The sequence below is a fragment of the Pagrus pagrus genome (genome assembly GCF_965226575.1).
Source record: "Pagrus pagrus genome assembly, chromosome: 6".
NCBI lineage: Eukaryota > Metazoa > Chordata > Actinopteri > Spariformes > Sparidae > Pagrus > Pagrus pagrus.
The window spans coordinates 7,626,871-7,643,710 of NC_140190.1; the positions used below are offsets into that span (position 1 = coordinate 7,626,871).

Consider the following 16,840-nt stretch of genomic DNA (forward strand, 5'->3'; position numbering starts at 1 on the left):
TTTTTAGACATTTTTGTAGACAAATCACAGCCTGTCACTCCTGCTCCGTCGCTGTAGGTTTCTCTTGTTTGTCCAGGCGTGTTGACGATGCAAACGTTCAACGATCCACTGATCCAAGATTACCGTTTCCAGGTGTAATTATCTGTTAAGTTAATTAGATCAACTTGTTCCTAAATCCTCAAGTCCTTAATCGTAAGGCAGACGATAGCACAGACGCTTTGTGTTGTCAGCTCATTGCTACAGTTTTAAACGTGGCGTGAATGTCTCAGTTTTTCACTGTGCCAACTGAAACGCAACACTACCCATGCTCAACAAAGAGACACTTCAGTTTCAGCCATATGTGCTGTCTGTTGTAAGCATAACGTGACCTATTTCCTGTGTGTACAGTTGATTCATTTGCATGTCTTTGCCCTGTTGTCTAGCTGATGCAGATGCCATGGCCACAGCCGAGGTATGGGAGTGACGTGACGGCACTGGTCCTGCTTCCAAACACAAACCTCCTCAGCATCATGTTCTTCTGCTGAAGTGGTGGCAGAACGCATAGAGAATGGACGAGTCAATATTGTTGGATTTGCTTGAGTGCCCCGTTTGTCTGGAGCGACTGGATGCCTCTGCGAAGGTTCTACCCTGTCAACACACCTTCTGCCGCCGTTGCCTTCAGGGCATCCTAGGCTCACGTGGAGAGCTGCGCTGCCCAGAGTGCAGGACGTTGGTGGAGTGTGCCGTGGATGAGCTCCCCAGCAACATCCTTCTCGTGCGCCTGTTAGATGGCATCAAGCAGAGGCCTCGGAGGGCTGGTCCTGGGGCAGGAGTCTGCACAAATGGGACGTCTGGAGCCGTGGCCAGAGCGCACGGCAGCGGGACCAGGGAGCAGGGCACCCCAGGAGCTCAACCCCAGCGAGCTCAGGCTAAGAGCACCCTCGTCAGGGTTAGTATACTCACTGTGACTCATCATGGATCAGTGAGCACGAATCTGTGTTTCCCATTGTTAGGGTCAAGCTGAAACAAAACAGAGAAAATCTGTGTGGATTTAAAGCAGCATGTTGCATTGCTGGCTCTCTAATCTTTGCTGCGGATTAACTGTTATCATGGTGATCCAAAAGCCAGCCAGTTGACTAGCGGCCCAACATTACTAATGGAAATGATTGAGAGTAGTTAACAGTTGAGCCAACAAATGATTCTGCTCTGTGCCTACTGCAGCTGGGCTGTTCCTCAAAGAATGGTTCTCAGTTCTTACTCAGTTGCTGACAATGCCGTTTGCCAAAGTCTTTCGTGCACTTGAGATTCCTGCTGTAGTTTTCCTACGTGAGAAAAGCAGGGTGGGACTACAGGGTGGCTGTTTAATCTGCAGTACTGAGAGAGAGTTTCAAAGTGTAGTTAAAGAAGAGGAAGAAAACTGTAAAATGTTGGGAGCCCTTGTTTATTTAAACAGATGAAAAGGAGATGAGTTTTTCAAGTCATTGAAAGAGGAAAATAATATTTTAGATTAATCAATCTGTAAGTGCAAGGAAACATTGGCTGATTTGAATTTGTTTTTGTTCTAATGGTTATGTGGAAACGCATATCAAATGAAAGCAGGTGCTGAGGCCAGCGAACTCCATAGTATGTCTAGCATTAGTGTTATTCATACCACTACCTCTAACAAGAACTGCTTTTCTTTATTATTTAACCTCCTCTCTGGGAAAGTCAACACCCAGTACATTATTGCAGCTATGTATGAGGTATAAAACTCAAAATCACACTTGTATGTGAATGTGTTACTCTCCCTGAGCTGCTTAGTCTATTTGGTGTGAACTTTATAATATGGGCACACACCAGAGAACATGACATCTTGATACGAGCAAAAAATTCACATAAATAGTGTTGTCTTTACTCTGAAATTGTCAAGATTCTTAAAATATTTTTGCTGTACCAATGAAGATGGTAACATTACTGAAAAAATGTGAGAGAACAAAAAATATGTGGAAAACGCGTGGGCCCCCTCTTTGAGCAGCTCACGTAGGGAGGATAGTTTAGATGAAAAGATGTCAAGGTCCTGTGTAGAATCACTGGAATGTCAGAGCGCTGCTGATAATGTATCTGCCTCGCCGTGCAGGTACGGAGATCAGAGACCTCGCTGTAAATCGCTAGTGGGGGACCCGCCTCATTTGCCATAGTATCACATCAGAGGATACGTTCTCATTTCAAAGCTGTTTGTGCATTGTGGAATTTCCCTCGATTCCTATAAGCCTGTTTGTCAGAGATAAAGAGGTGGACATTTGAAACGACCACATTATTTCATGTTTTTAAGATTGACAGTTGATTATAATCCCTCCGTGTAGGCACGGAGGGATTATAATCAATCCTCCCCCATTCACACGTTGAATGAAAGCATGCGAGACTGTGAAGTGCATTCAAATGCCATTTCTTATTTTCCTTTCTTTTTCAACTGTTTTGTAGAACGTCATGTTATGGACTAGAATCTCTCAGGTCTAGTTCAAGTTCTTCCATCCTAAGGCGTTTCGCTGATGACAGAGAAGAAGAAAAGACGTGGCTGTGCAGGTGTAACGTTTTCAGAACATGAAAGGCAGGGATCAAAGCTCTCGCTGATTGCCCAGTCTGATCTCTGGCCAGTGCTCCATGGGGACTGAGCGCTTCACTGCCCCTGGGTGACACCCTCAGTCCCACTTCTTTATTGTTTGTCATCTGTCCCCCGATTTCTGGGCTATTTCAAGGCTTGAAGCTGCTCCTCTGGTGCAGTGCCCTTGTCCAAGCAGAGCTCCACCTCCGATTCTTATGTGGCCAGAGAATGGCCAGGAGGGGAGGGCGGCGGGGACTGCCTGACAGATGCACAACAGGGTTTTGTTTCGGGTCCCCTCTGATCTTACTGACTGACCGACACGTGTAGAGTGGCCAAGAGAGATTGTGTGTGTGTGTGTAGAGGGCTACCAGTCACAGAAGCTGATGAGTGTTAAGTGAAGGCGTCACGACCAAAAGGGACAAATGTTTTGTGTGCTACCTTGCACAGTCAGCTTTGTGCCCCTCCTCCTCCCATTTCCAGGGTTGCAGCAGTTGTTTGACACTCTGCCACGGCATTTCTTTGATGAGCGGGAATGAAAAGGCACGTCTTGTGGTTGTCTGGCCCTTCACAGTCAGGTCGATGACTCACCTCCATGGTGCTTCGTTACATGGATGTTTTGTCTTCCTCTTGGCCCTGTTGACTCATATAACACAGTATTTTGTTCGCACAGATTGAGACCAGATAGCTCAGTGGGGTTTTTTTTGCGTGAGAGCGAGTAAAGCCATTGGAGCTGTCTGGGAGTCAAAGGTGAGGGTTCAGGAGTCATGGCAGTCAGGGGTCGGAGCCGACCAGGGAGAGGGGAGAAGAATTAGAGAAGGGTCTCAGTGGATGTCTTCAGTTATCATTATAGTCCTCTAGAGGGTTGAGGCATTGATCCCATGGACTCAAAATATAGCTTCTTTTATGTTTTTCCTTTTTTGTTGTAAAGATTTAGTGTTTGTTTTAATGGTGTTGTGCATTAGCCACAGTTTAGGTTACGTTTTGAGCTCTGATATTGTGCAATAATACCCATGAAATAAGGCTTTAATTAACAATAATAACTTCACTCTGTGAGTGTGTGACTCTTTGTGTGTTTAGTTGATGGGAAATGAGAGACTATTCTTTCCCAAGCTCCTGGGGTTGTAATTAGGTCATTGTCTTTTCTTTGGTAATGAGAGCTTTATACAAGGAAAGTTTTTCTTTTTATAGGCCTCTTACGTTTAATGGCACCCTCCACCTGCTATTATTTCTCATTATCTTCAAATCCACTGAATTGCTTCTAAACAAACAGGAAGCAAAACACATCTGTTTAATTATGTATTATTTGCTGCTGATTGAAGGAAGTTGTCTAATGTCTTGTTACCACCGAGACACTGTGGTTTTTCATTCCCTGGTAGTTTTTCTAATACATTTTTTGGTGGTTTTTTTGTCCTCTCTCTTTGTTCTTGATTTATTCCTTTTAGAGAAAAAGAATGCTGTTTATGGGTTCCTTATGTTGAGGTATCTCATTAAAATTCCTGTGCACCTCCCTCGACTGAGGTCGATGAGTCACGCTGGCCCTCTTTGATGACATCATATTGTTGTTGAAGCCTTTCCTTTTGGCCGGCTGGCTGACCTCTGCCTGCGCGACAGAACCCCGTCATTACACCCTCACACTGCCCACATACTGGCAAACACATACTTACTGCTTTCCACTGGGAATTTTTCAAGAGGCCTTTGGTCTATTCATTCCTGCTCTCTCTCAACACACTCACACTTTTCCCCTGCCTCCTCTGTATTTCCCACGGAGGTCTACAAGTAGCCATGACCTTCTGGACAGTGTGTGTCAGGGATTTTGGAGCCACCTGTAATTTTCTCTTATGAGACACTGACACAGGCTGTATTTTTCCCCCATATTTCTGCTGTGTTCCTCCTCCCTCCTTGCTATCTAAATCCAGGCTGGAGCCTGTTAAAGGTCTAATGAGATTAGCGTTTATTAGACAGTGAGTCGGCACTGCTCCCCGTTCTCCTCTTACTGTTGACTGCTGACTCTCATTCTGTCGAAACAAAACACTTGTTATTTAGTGAAGCAAACGGCATGTCTGTCTCTCTGGTTGCCACTGTGTTTTTTTTTTTAAAGACTTATCTAACGCACCTTCTGTCAGTTTGTTTCTTGTTGCATGTGCAGTTTTTCAGTGCCGGGTTATTAAATATACTCTTGAATGAATGGTTTCTGATAGTATTGTTACCCAAAGTATCAAGACAGTAGATAATTGGAGATTTTCATACCACCAATGTGCAACACAGAAGGTTGCAAATCTATCCATCCTCTACCATCCATACTATACAACAATGTAATGGAGTAGTGGTGGGCAATCTGGCCAAAGAGATAATATCATGATCAAGTACACATTTTTGCACACATGGTTCCCTCATCTTGAAGTCAATGGGTTTTTTGGATAGGTTTTCAGTTTCATGCTTGAAATAAGGTCTGTGGTTATCACAAGTTTTAACACGAGATTTTCACGTTTATACGCCACATATGAATTAAAAAGCGTTTGTGTCTTTAAAATGTGTTTGCTAATAAGTAGCTAAATGAGACCACAGAATTTGTCTGGGACATTAAACATAAGCACCCCAAACAAAGGATTGGCTTCGATTTCAAAGTCAGTGCGGTTATCTGAAGTTTGGCGCTACCAGGACAGGCACCTTGAACAGGTCGGCAGCCAATTGCTCTCCTAACCTACATAGAGCATCACATATGTTTTGGAAACATACAATAAACGAGCAAGAGGCCAGTTAAGCTGTAGGAAGTTACTGTCCCTCATGTATGTGTTTATATAATCCCCAAGGAAAAGTTCAAAGACCTAATCATGTGATTAAGGTGCAGCCACGGCCTCCTCATTGTAGTCCAACACTGCTCCCCTGATGAAGGGTGTGTGCCTCTCTTTGTCTTTTTTGGGGCTTTCAGGATTTGCCAGACACATAGAGGAAAGAGTTGACTTGTTTGTCTCAGTCTCTTTTTAACCTCTCTTTCTAACCTCTCTTTCCCAGGCGGAGGAGGATGTTTTGTGTTAGTGTGTGAGTGTGTCTCTGAGGAATGCCATGCGTAGTTGCAGGTCACTGTTTCTCCTCTAAACATTGGGCTTGTCTAGTCTCGTCCCACTTGCCAGCTCATGTTCACCGCCTTCAGTCAACCTTCTTTAAGTATCAACGCATATCTATGTGTACATTTTTTTTTTGCTGTTAGACGTGCAGTGCTGTGCTTTGATTCCCAGGTAAAAGTGGTGATTTGAAAGTGTAGTTCTTTTGATAATCATGCTTGCAGTGATGTGCCTCTGCACCTGAAAGCCCCAGGGCAGATTCAGCTGCAGCAGTTGTATCTTGTTGCAAGATCTTTTCATATTCTTCCACTGTGCTAACCATCTGGTCATCATTTTCTCTACAGTTTGGACTGTCTAGCTCCCTCATGTGAACTGATGATAACATTTTACCTCATTGTGTAGGTTTTCTTAACAAAGATGGGTTCACGTTTGTTGTTATTTCCAGCGGTTTTAACACTAAATTCTGGGTGGTCCACCAACCAAAAATGCCACATTTGCCAATGGCACAACCCCCCCGCTTCTTCCGTCCATATCTCAGCTCTTGACAAGTCTGTCAGCAGGACAATAGTAAGGGAAGCAGCCATGACCTTCTTTACCACCGTCCTGTCACACCTGTGGGGGCCTCTGAAAGCCTTTCTTTAGCACTCCTCCTTTTATATGTGTGGTCCAGTGGCCAAGGTCCCTTGGGGAAACATGTTTTGTGGACCAGCTCTTATCAATAGTTTGTTTTACTGTCCACTTTGAGCTTGTGGTCATACCTGAAATATGCATTCTGCATTTTATTCCAGTAACTAGTCTCCTGGCTCGGTTGACTCAAAATTGTTTTCAGTGGAATTTATTCTTTTGACTGTTTTGTCAGCTGTTTGACAACATGTGTCCCATTGTGTCCCTCCCTTATTCCCAAACTGCCCTTAATACCTGCTGCCTGGCCGTAACAGAGCAGTTTGACCCCTCACCCTGTGTTGTGATTGGTGGGCCAGGATTGGTCATCCATGGGCCGTTTGACTGCTGGCATGTTAAGTGTTTAGTTCCCATCCCTAAGGCAGAATCATGATTTGCTAGGAGTTTCGTTTTCAGTTGTTTGACCTCTGACCCAAGAACTATTACTGGCTCTTCACGCATCTTCAAGCAGCAGCAGCAGCTGCCTCTGGCTCACCTTGCTACTGCATGAGTGATGTGTGGTCCCAGACCTCCTTCTGAGACAGGGAAGAATGATTCTATAAAATATTTTAAATGATTTCCACAGATCTCTGGCCTTTCTTCTATAAGCCCTATGTGTTTGCTGTTCAGCGATGTGCTGAGAAGTTTCCTGTTTTTCTTTGAGGCCCAGAGGTGCAGTTAATCTGCATTTGTCCCTCAACTGACATCTTTGTTCCAGCTGTGACAAGACACTGTGCATCCGGTGTATTTTTCATACAGTATATCTTCTGTTGAAAGGACAGTATTGGTGTTACTGCCGAGCAACCATGTGCCATGGCTTAACAATAAAAAGCAACTATAGCCCTCTTTCTGAACCATAAGTTTAAAGTTGAGATTGTTTGTGAGAAGTGATTTGTATGTAAACAAAGTGCAACTGTTCTCCCTGAAATGGGAACATGAATGGCAGGAGACTGCATGTTTGAAGAGACTGTTTTTTTTCCACGATTGCTCGGTCTTTTAAACTGTGTGTTATTTTCTCGATTACTTGAGTAGTTTCCTCTGTAAAATGTCAGAAAAAAAGAGGTCCAGTTTTCATTGACATAAAACCTGAAACAGAACAACAATTGTGCAATTATCAAAATAGTTGCAGAATATTTTTCTGTCGTTTGATTAATCAATAAATCTTTTTTGAAAGGTCTCTTTTCCAGATGGGTAAAAAATGACTAATCTGTATTTTATTTTGTAAGAAAATCTCTCAAATCTTGAGAGCCCTGCTACTGTGCTCTTAGTTACTCCACACGTGTGAGGTCTTGCTTGCTGACAGTGTGTGATTAATTACTGAAGTGCACTTGAATAGGGGAGAGCACTGACAAAGACTTGGGGCTTCTTTCATCCATGATATGCCGTCTGCACACACAGACAACCACAAGCACTGACTACAGAATCACATTCACACTCGTTTCCCATCATAACTGTTCTGACTCGAGGCAAATGTACTTTGAGCCAAGTCGTTTTACACAAACACAGACCCAGCCCTCTGTGAGTTTGGCCTGACCAAGCCAGGGCAATGTTTGTTTTAATGACTCACAGACTGATTTTAGTTCCGCTAGGGCCCTTATACAGTGCGCAACCACAAAAACACAGGTGTGTAGTCGGTACACAAACAGATCTGTGCCAGCACTATGTTGAAATGTCAACGCAGGTTTGAGCCAAGGAGCCTGTATTTTGTTTCTCCATGATAGAAAGGTGTGATCTTCATGCTGCTCATGTCAAGGAGAAGCCCATTAGCTCTCAAGTATATGGACATCCTGATTAGCTTTAGAGGCACCAGCATCTGTCTCTCCTTTCTGCCCAGTGCTTAATGGTATTACTGTGGGCTGAGTAACCACAGCAACCTGGATTTATGTAATGTGAGTCTGTGCCAGCAGAATTGTCTACTTGTCAAATGTCTTGAGTCCTACAAGCCCTGCCTATGCGTTTCCCTCTAATGGCCTAATTTGTCTAATGTGACGTGTCAAGATAGACGTGAAAATAGAGCTGCAACGATTAATCGATTAGTTGTCAACTACTAAATTAATCACCAACTGTTTTGATAATCGATTCATTCGTTTTACTACTCTATGACAGCAAACTAAATATCTTTCAGTTGTGGACAGAACAAGACATTGGAGGACGTCATCTTGGGTTTTGGGAAACACACTTTTTCATACTTATAGTGTTGAAAATATAATGCCTGTTTTGACACTTTAGATTTCTTACCGTAAAATAAAATCTGAACTGTACTTGTAAAGCTCAGGTGTCCGAGAGTGACACAACCAGTTAAATGGCTGTAATAATGTTGCCCTGTTAATGACCAACTCCTCAGCAAATCTTTGCAGAAGAGCAAGAAACTATTGAGGGCCCCAAACTCTGAGCTCCTCAGATCTGCCCCTCATTGCTCCGCCACTGTCGCTCCAGAACGTGATGCCTCACTTAGCATTCAGGGGACATAAAGGAAACCTAGCAGCTACATGTTACATCTGGGTTGAGTCGAGGGTGGAATGGACAAACACACTCACACACTTCCTTAAGAAAGTGAAAAATGGTCAGTGCTGTGCGACTTCTAGAGTCGGAGAACAGATGCAGTGTTTGTGCCTTGGCCCTTTGCCAGTCCTGTGTCAATATCCTGGCTTTGTTTGTCCACTGTTGAGGCGTACAAATACCAGCCAATGCAAGCAAATCTTCTTCAGTCGCCCACTGGTCTGATATGCAACACTGGACAATTGAAAGATGCGCAGGCGTATGAGACAGACATATGCCTGCCCAGACACACTTTTAACAAAGATAACTGGGAGACAGCATAGCATTGACTTTAGCAGGTTTTGTGTCAGATTCAGCATCTACAGAGTAGGTAGTGGTCCAGTCCCATGTCAAATTTCCCCCTCAAGATGCAACTCCCTGCATAAATCCAAGTCGCCTGAGCAGAGCAGAGCAGGTGGCTCACCCTGAATGACGAGGAGGAACAAAAGGCCACAGACACTGCACGCTTTCAGCAGCACAGTGGAGAGTAATGTGAGGAAATGCTTAGTATTCAGCTCATATTGACTGGTACTCCATACACAGATACTGTGACATTTGTGAACTAATCCCTCTGTAGCTTGGATACAAACTTACTTCCTATGTGCAACTCCTCTCTTGATGGTAATCCAGGTTCTTAGACACCTGTGTTGTTGTTGTTAATGATCTCATTGACAATTGAAATAATGCCTTTTACCCAAATGTTCTATTGATTAGTGAGGTGCTCATTAGGGGGGTCACGGCTTATTCTAACTCCAAAATCAAATGAAATGAGCTTTCAATTTTGACGCTGTTGGAGTCAGAGATGTTCGATTTATTTTCTTTTTCAGATATCCTTTATTAATTTGTTTGGGAAGGGGGTTTACTCAGGACAGATTTAAGAAACTGAACTTTGTAACAAAACTGTTTTTGTAGGTTACCCCCATCTTTTTAAAGAATTTGAACATGTAAATGACTATACCCATATACGATAGTCTAACAATGGCGTAGCAGTCAGTGCTGAAAAAAATCTTTAAATCAAAAGTCAAATCAAGGGGTTTGAAGAATCAAGACAGACCACTGCTTCTTGGTGGACAATGACGTCTAAAATGCAATGTTTATCATCTGCCTGTCATAAGTGGCCCGCCCCACGTTTTCTTGCTATACTAGATAAGGAACTGCTGACTCAATGCGGGCATGTCTATGTCAAAGAACTGTATTATGGGTTCAGTATGGCGAGTCTTGCTTCAGTATGGCGAGTCTTGCTTCCTCAACCCTATTTTCTTTTCAGCCTTTTGATCTCACACTGTTTCTCTCCCCTTCTCTTTCTACTCTGCTAGCTCCCCTGCACTCTGTCTGCTCCGAAATGTGAGTGGGTTCCTGTGAGAACAGTGTTAAGCCCAGTGTATGAACTGGCACAGAGTTAAAGAGTCGTGTTCTTTCAGTTTTTAGTCTGGCAAGCAGTCTGGGTGATCCAGGGGGCCACCCAGAACCAGCCTTTACCCTCATCTGAGGCCAGCCAGGTAAAGAAACCAGCCCATACACATAAGGCTACACGAAGAGATGTGCCAGTCCATGTGCAAGTGGTTTCGTGCAATTACATTTTCACAGTAGAGCCTACACATACAGCCAAACACACGAGAGCTTCATGAAAACCGCATGTGTGACAGCTCTACAGTGTGTGCAAACGCTCTCCCATAAATCCATACTCCCTTCCTGCTAAAATGCTTTCTTTCTGATGACTAATCTAAAGCTTACTAAGTGCACTCAGCTCAGAAATGTCTTGATTGTATGTCCATGTGGTGAATGTTTTTATAAACCCCACCATCATCCACCGCTACCTAAGACAGAAAGCTCAATGTAGTTCCTGGTTTTGCACATTGCACTCTTGTGGGCTCTGTATGATCAAAGCCATTTTTCTTGGAGTTGGGATAGTTTAGCAACCGGTTTCCCATGAGCCCCCAGGCAACACCTACAGCGTGGCTTTAAAAGTGTAAATTGCTGTGTTCAGTGAGTGCTGACTCCTGAGATGTGTTTTGTAGCTGGCACTAGAGAGAGTAGAGGACATTGTTAGTGTTAGGCTAACTAAGAGATGACCGAGGAACATCAGGACATCAGGAGGAACAGAAGGAGAGTTTCGAGGTCTTGAAACTTCCTGTTCCTTTCACATGTGATCCAAGCTTCCATCTGGCCTCCAGACTGCTCTGAGTTTTTCTGTGCCTGCAGACTAATGTGTCGGCCCTCATTTGCTATTTAGCGAGGGCAACAAACAAGCACAATGAGTTGTCACAGGGTAAAGCTCTTGGAAAGCTTGAATGGTTTATTGCTTATTTCCCTCCTTAGGAAATGCAGTCAAGTGAGTGTCGGTTAGATTGTATTTATTTTAGGAATCCGCTTAATGATGCCCCTTATTTTTTTATTTTTATTCTGTACAGGAAGAGTACAGTGTTGTTTGGTAAAAATTGATTCCTGCTGAACATTTTAACCAATGTAAGTCTATTTTTTGCCTGATTTAAGCAATTTAAGTAATTTATCACATCATGGACAAATCCAATATTGCCATAACAGAATAACTTCATTCATTTACAACATTGTCTGTAATGCCTTAAATACAACCAGATGATTGTTTGAGAAGTATATCATGTACAAGTTTAACGTTTGCTGCTTGACACTCTAAGTTTCATTTGGGACTCAAGAATTAGCTTTCTAGTAATTAATAAGCTTAAGAGGTGCTGGTAGGTGGATTTTGTTACCCTTGGAGAGAGCCAAGGTACCTGTTTCCCTCTGTTTCCAGTGTTTATGCTAAGCAATGCTAACCGGCTCTTGGCTGTAGTCTTAAATTTGGCGCACAGTCTTGAGAGTGGTATTGATCTTCTCATCTAACTCTTAGCATGAAAGTGAATAAACACATTTCCGAAAATGTCAGACGGTTTCCAGCTGATAGCCCATAAACTTCACCACTGAATTGGGCCCCATCATTGCACTCTCCCCCAGAACCGGGCACTCATTGGACTCTAAATGACTCCCCCTCATAAGATTCACGACACTGTCAAGAGACCTATAAATAGCCAAAAAAAAAGTGCTCCTGTGTGGAGTTTCCATAGAAACCAGAGAAAGGAAGTTTTTCTTTTGTCTGAGACAGAGAGGGAGACAACAGCTCTAGATGAGTAAGCTGTGTCATGAGGCTTCTTAACTGAAGGTCTTAGTTATCCAAATCTCAATGAGTGAAAGTTTGGCTTCCTATTTATAATTGAGTTTTCCCTTGATTGAATCATTCTTGGTGTTCCTCATATTTATGCTTTTTGGACATACTACATACATACTACTCTCATTCGCCACCACTGTTTGGTGCAGCAATGAAGAAATGCCACCTAAAGACAGCAGAAATCAAGACTCATTCATTTCACCAATTTGTAATAATGATAAACCTATTGTCAATACTTAACGACAACAGCTTTATCAACAACAACCATAAATGTAATAGACCCTGAAAAAGACAAACAGCTAACAGATAAACAGACTACTACTAGCTTCATCCTCTGCTCTGCTTATGTGTACACGATCATTCACCCAACTGCGTGCTTGGTTAGTTTTGTTGAATAACGGTCTCTCTTTCTGGCTTCTGGCTTTCATAAGCGTGATATCTGTGCCTTTTGTCTGCCTCTCTTTGTCTGTAGCCCAGTTCCTGCATTTTACACCAACAAACCCTCAGGTCTTTAGACAGTGTGGTGGAAGCAGTGAAATAGGCCTGCTCTACAGTGGTCATTAAAAAGCCCATTAGGAATCAATTTAAACTAATGCAGCTCTAATGGAATCAAGATGGCCCATGCCTTCAGATTTTCTCTCTCCCATCATGTGTCAATGCCTGTGCCACAATGTTGGTGGCAAGATCTTCAGTAAACGGTGACTTGGTAATGAACAACAAATGTCCCATGACCACCTGGTCAGTGTGGCAGATGCTGCTTGTGCTCCCACTGGTACAATGTCTGACATGTCTTGGCCTGGAAATGTTTGTAGAGGGGCAAACCAGACAGGCAACCCCTCCCACCCCCTCATCGTACACAATGTTTTGGCAGTAGTACCCCCTGCTCATTGTAAAACCCCTGCAGAGCTCCTGGAGGTATCCATATGGGAGTGGAGTCATGTCTGGCACTTACACAGAGGGGGTAAAGGTTTATGTCTACTGTGCTTACACACAACCCTTGAACTGCTGATGGAGAAAAAACTACCTGTGACCTTGATGTTTTCCCTGTACTGACGAGCCGTTGTAGAAGTGTTTTGTTTTTTCTTTATAAAATTCTGGTCCGGACATCAGGCAAATATTCACTCCTGCTCAACACTTTACCCAATGTTAAACCCTATTTTGTGCCCGTGAAATCAATACCTAGCTAATTGGACTCATTCATCATATCATGCACAAATCCTGGAAATCCAATATTGGCATAACACAATCATTTCATTCAATGGATTAGATACAGCCAGATCAACAATCCGTCAGTGTATAGTGCACACGTTGACTGTTTGCTGCTTGGCACTGGTTTTTAGTTTCATTTGGCACTCAAGCATTAGCTGATTCTGGGGGCATTAAACCTCGAATATAACCTTGTTTTTTCCCGGTAGAGGCAAGCTGTTGGACAAGTATTATTTTGTAATGCATGGTAAGTTCATCATTTATCGGAATGTTGTTGTGCTGGTTGATTGCCTGTACCATGTACATCAGTTCAACTGTGTTGAGACTGTGAAAGACAAAACATTAGGTATCCTGTCAATATTGATTAATATGCCAGTTATTTTCAGATTTAATCAGTGAATCGTTTAGTCTTTAAAATATCAAGAAGGTGTGAAAAATGCTTATCACAATTTCCCAGAGCCCAAAGTGACGTCCTCAAATTGCTTATTTTTTCCATCAAAACCCAAAGTTTACTGTCATAAATGACAAAGAAAAGCAGCAAATCAGACCGTTTTAATAAGCAGCAAATCTTGACATTTTTGCTTGAAAAATTATTTATCAATTCTCCAAATAATTGGCAACGAATTTCTTTCGACTCTTTGATAAATCAGTTGATACTTAACTGTGATTTTGTTGAGCTGATTGTCTGAGCCGTGTTTATAGCAGTTCAATAGTGTGTTGAAACTGTAAGACCTACAGGACACCTCTTTGTTTGTTTTTAAAACCTCTCTCGCAAAATTTACGATGTAAAGACAAACTGTTAGTGTAATTATCCCCATTTGACCCGGTCTTACCGCCACTGTATGCATGCATTGTGTGTGTTTTTATGCCTGTCTACTCACTGGTTGTTGACATTTGGCTGTGCTGTAGAGCAGAACACTTAGGTAATTCAGTTATAATCCAGTGCTGTGGAAGAGAACACTATAGCAGCCAAATCCCTTTAGCACACCAGTCTAATTGCATTATATGCAGTACAGGAGTAATTGCACACACCATCTGATGCTCTACACATTCGGCCTAATCTCGCTCTCATTTAATCGCCCTGTCTTTATCTTCGTCTGTCCGTCTGCCTCTCACTCTTTCAAAAATGTAAGATAACTGTTAGTACTCTTTACTGCAAAGTACAAATGTAATTAAAAAAGTGGAGGTCTGATTTTCAACAAAGGAAGTACTGAACACCACCCAATCATCTAGCCCCTAAAGGAAAATGAGCACTTAATCCTGTGAAAGAGGAGACACTGTTCCCATACATGCTTGTTGTGGTCTTAAGACCTGGCCCCATCTCCCCTGTCCTCCTTCTTCAATGGACAGTTGTACATTAGTGGACAAACGCTCATATTGTAACGCTGTAATCGCTGATAAAACTGTTAAGTTGTGGGTCCTATTTGATACCCGGGTCGTTGTTTAAAGGCAAAGTTTTATTTGGTTTTCAGAGGTAGATGTTTTTAACAAAAATCAAGTGACTGTTCGGTTTCTCTTTGATGGTTATTAACAACTCAAAGATGCAGTGTGAGGAGGTTGTGAAAGCAGATGCCTGGAGTAGCCGACTTAATTAACTTTTGTATCTCCCTCTGTATATCCAGCTGATACAGGGTAATGACCCATGAAAATCCTCAAAACATTTGTTTTAACTGATAATACGCTGCACTGATAAGCATGTTTATCATGTCAAGAAGTCTGAGAACCGAAATATTTGTGTCACCAAATCATCTATCTGCTATCTTTGTTGATATTCACTTGCTACAACTTTTGGGCTGTTGGATGGAAACAACAACATGTTTTTGAATACTATTGTTCATATAGGGATGAGAACAAGTTGAGGTGCAATATCAGGTTTTTTTCGACATCAAACAATAAGTCCATGTTGGGGGCCTCAAAATAAGGAATCACAAGCTTCTTGTGGCCCGCAGACCACATTTTAGTTACCTCAGATCCAAGTGAGGAGTTTTGAGATTAAACTTTTTTGAAGTATTTATATTGTAGCCACTCCTTACTGTCAGAAGCGCAGTCCCCTTTCTTCTCCAGAGGGGATGTTTGATCAGGACTGATGGTGCTCCTGTATGCAGGTCCACCGCAGACACAACAGCACACTGTCTCCATGGACACAAACCGGATATTAACCCCCCCAGTCATCACCCATCCCCAGTTTTGCTCTCTCTTGCACACCCACACCACCTCTTACAGCTAGAGGCCCCTATAGTCTCTCTCTACTCTTTCTCTCTCACTATGTTAAGTCGAGTGAAACATGGAAATGTAGCTCTTTTTTGAGGCGGGGATAGGGAGATCAAGAAACAGCTGAGAAGTGCGCTGTAAGAGTGTGGGAGCAGATCATATTACCTTGTCAAGAGTGGGGTTTGGTCTGTGTTGTCCCGTACAAAACAGGAAAAAACATAATTACTAAACTAATTCAGTAGAAATCAGCAGGGAAATCTTGAATTCCCACCAGTCTCAGCTCGCGAGTCTCGCTAATAGAATTGTACTTTAACACCTTATATGACTGGAATTACTTTTACCATGTGTAAAAGTAATTACATAACAATGCTGACTTTGGTTTCGGTTTTATTAAGGCTTGGCCTCGGTTTACAAACAACCGCGTACAAACTTCACAGTTTCAACGCGACAGGCATTTCATATTTACCATGTAATTAGATCCTGCTGGCTTTGTGTAGCTTGAACCTGATCTGTCATTTGCGACAAAAATGGCAGAGCTTCCACTTTCATTTGCATTTTCATCACGAAACTCCCTGCCAGGCCTGGGTGGGCTCAAAAGCCCCGTTTTCCCCTGAAAGGAGGCCCAGTTGCAGCGCAGTGTGCAGGGGGCTGCGGTACCCCTCCTCCCACTACTCTCTCTCCCCACAGGCTGGACCGGTAGAGCCAGAGAGTGATTGGCTCTGTGCTCTAGCCTGTGTGATTCTCTGCAGCAGGGTAATGTCACCCTGGCTCACCATCACGGCTCATTCTGTACTTTTATTCTCCTCTGAGCCTTTAAACGGTTCATTAGCCTTTAACAAGACTGCAGAGCCTGCTCCAAACTCTGCGTTAACCCCACTGTCTCTGGCTCGCTTTCTCACTCTGCCAGTGTCTGCCTGAGCTTAAGCCATTCTTCTTATCACTATCTATCTATATTCCTTGTCGACTCTGCAGTTTCAGTTCCAGAGTTGAGGTCCAGTCAGTCACCAGTGTTTGTGATTCTGATCACCACGAAAGATGTCTAACAGCAGTGGGATAAATGGCAGGGGGTTGGTTTGGACTGAAGCCTTCCTCATGGACACCCACCCTGAATGGAGTACATTGATGCTTCTCTATCCTGCTACTCCCCCCTGCTCGCTGTCCCTCTTTCCTGGGATTGTCATTTCCCCTGAATGGGCCTTTCAGGACTCAAGGCTAGCAGGCTGAGATACAAAACCTCCCTCTGCAAGATAAAGGGGCAGAGCCATGGGCCCGCTGAAGGCGTTAGTCAGCTAGCCACAACCAGCCAGGCTCATCGCACTTAAACTGTGAACTCACAACATAGACCTTTTTACTAACAGGGAACAAACAGGACAGTTTACTGACAGATTATGAGTCCTTTTTGTTTGTTGTGTCAAGAAAACA

General features: G+C 43.1%; 1 protein-coding gene across 2 annotated transcripts in view; it reads left to right on the plus strand.

Moving 5' to 3' along the window:
* sh3rf1 (SH3 domain containing ring finger 1) overlaps window positions 1-16,840 on the plus strand; it is a 32,302-nt gene that overhangs the window by 842 nt on the left and 14,620 nt on the right. For both annotated transcript variants that reach the window (XM_084355800.1, XM_084355799.1), the window contains exon 2: window positions 423-928. In XM_084355800.1, coding sequence (XP_084211926.1) covers window positions 548-928 — 381 coding nt within the window. In that variant the 5' untranslated portion in view covers window positions 423-547. The remainder of the gene's footprint in view (window positions 1-422; window positions 929-16,840) is intronic.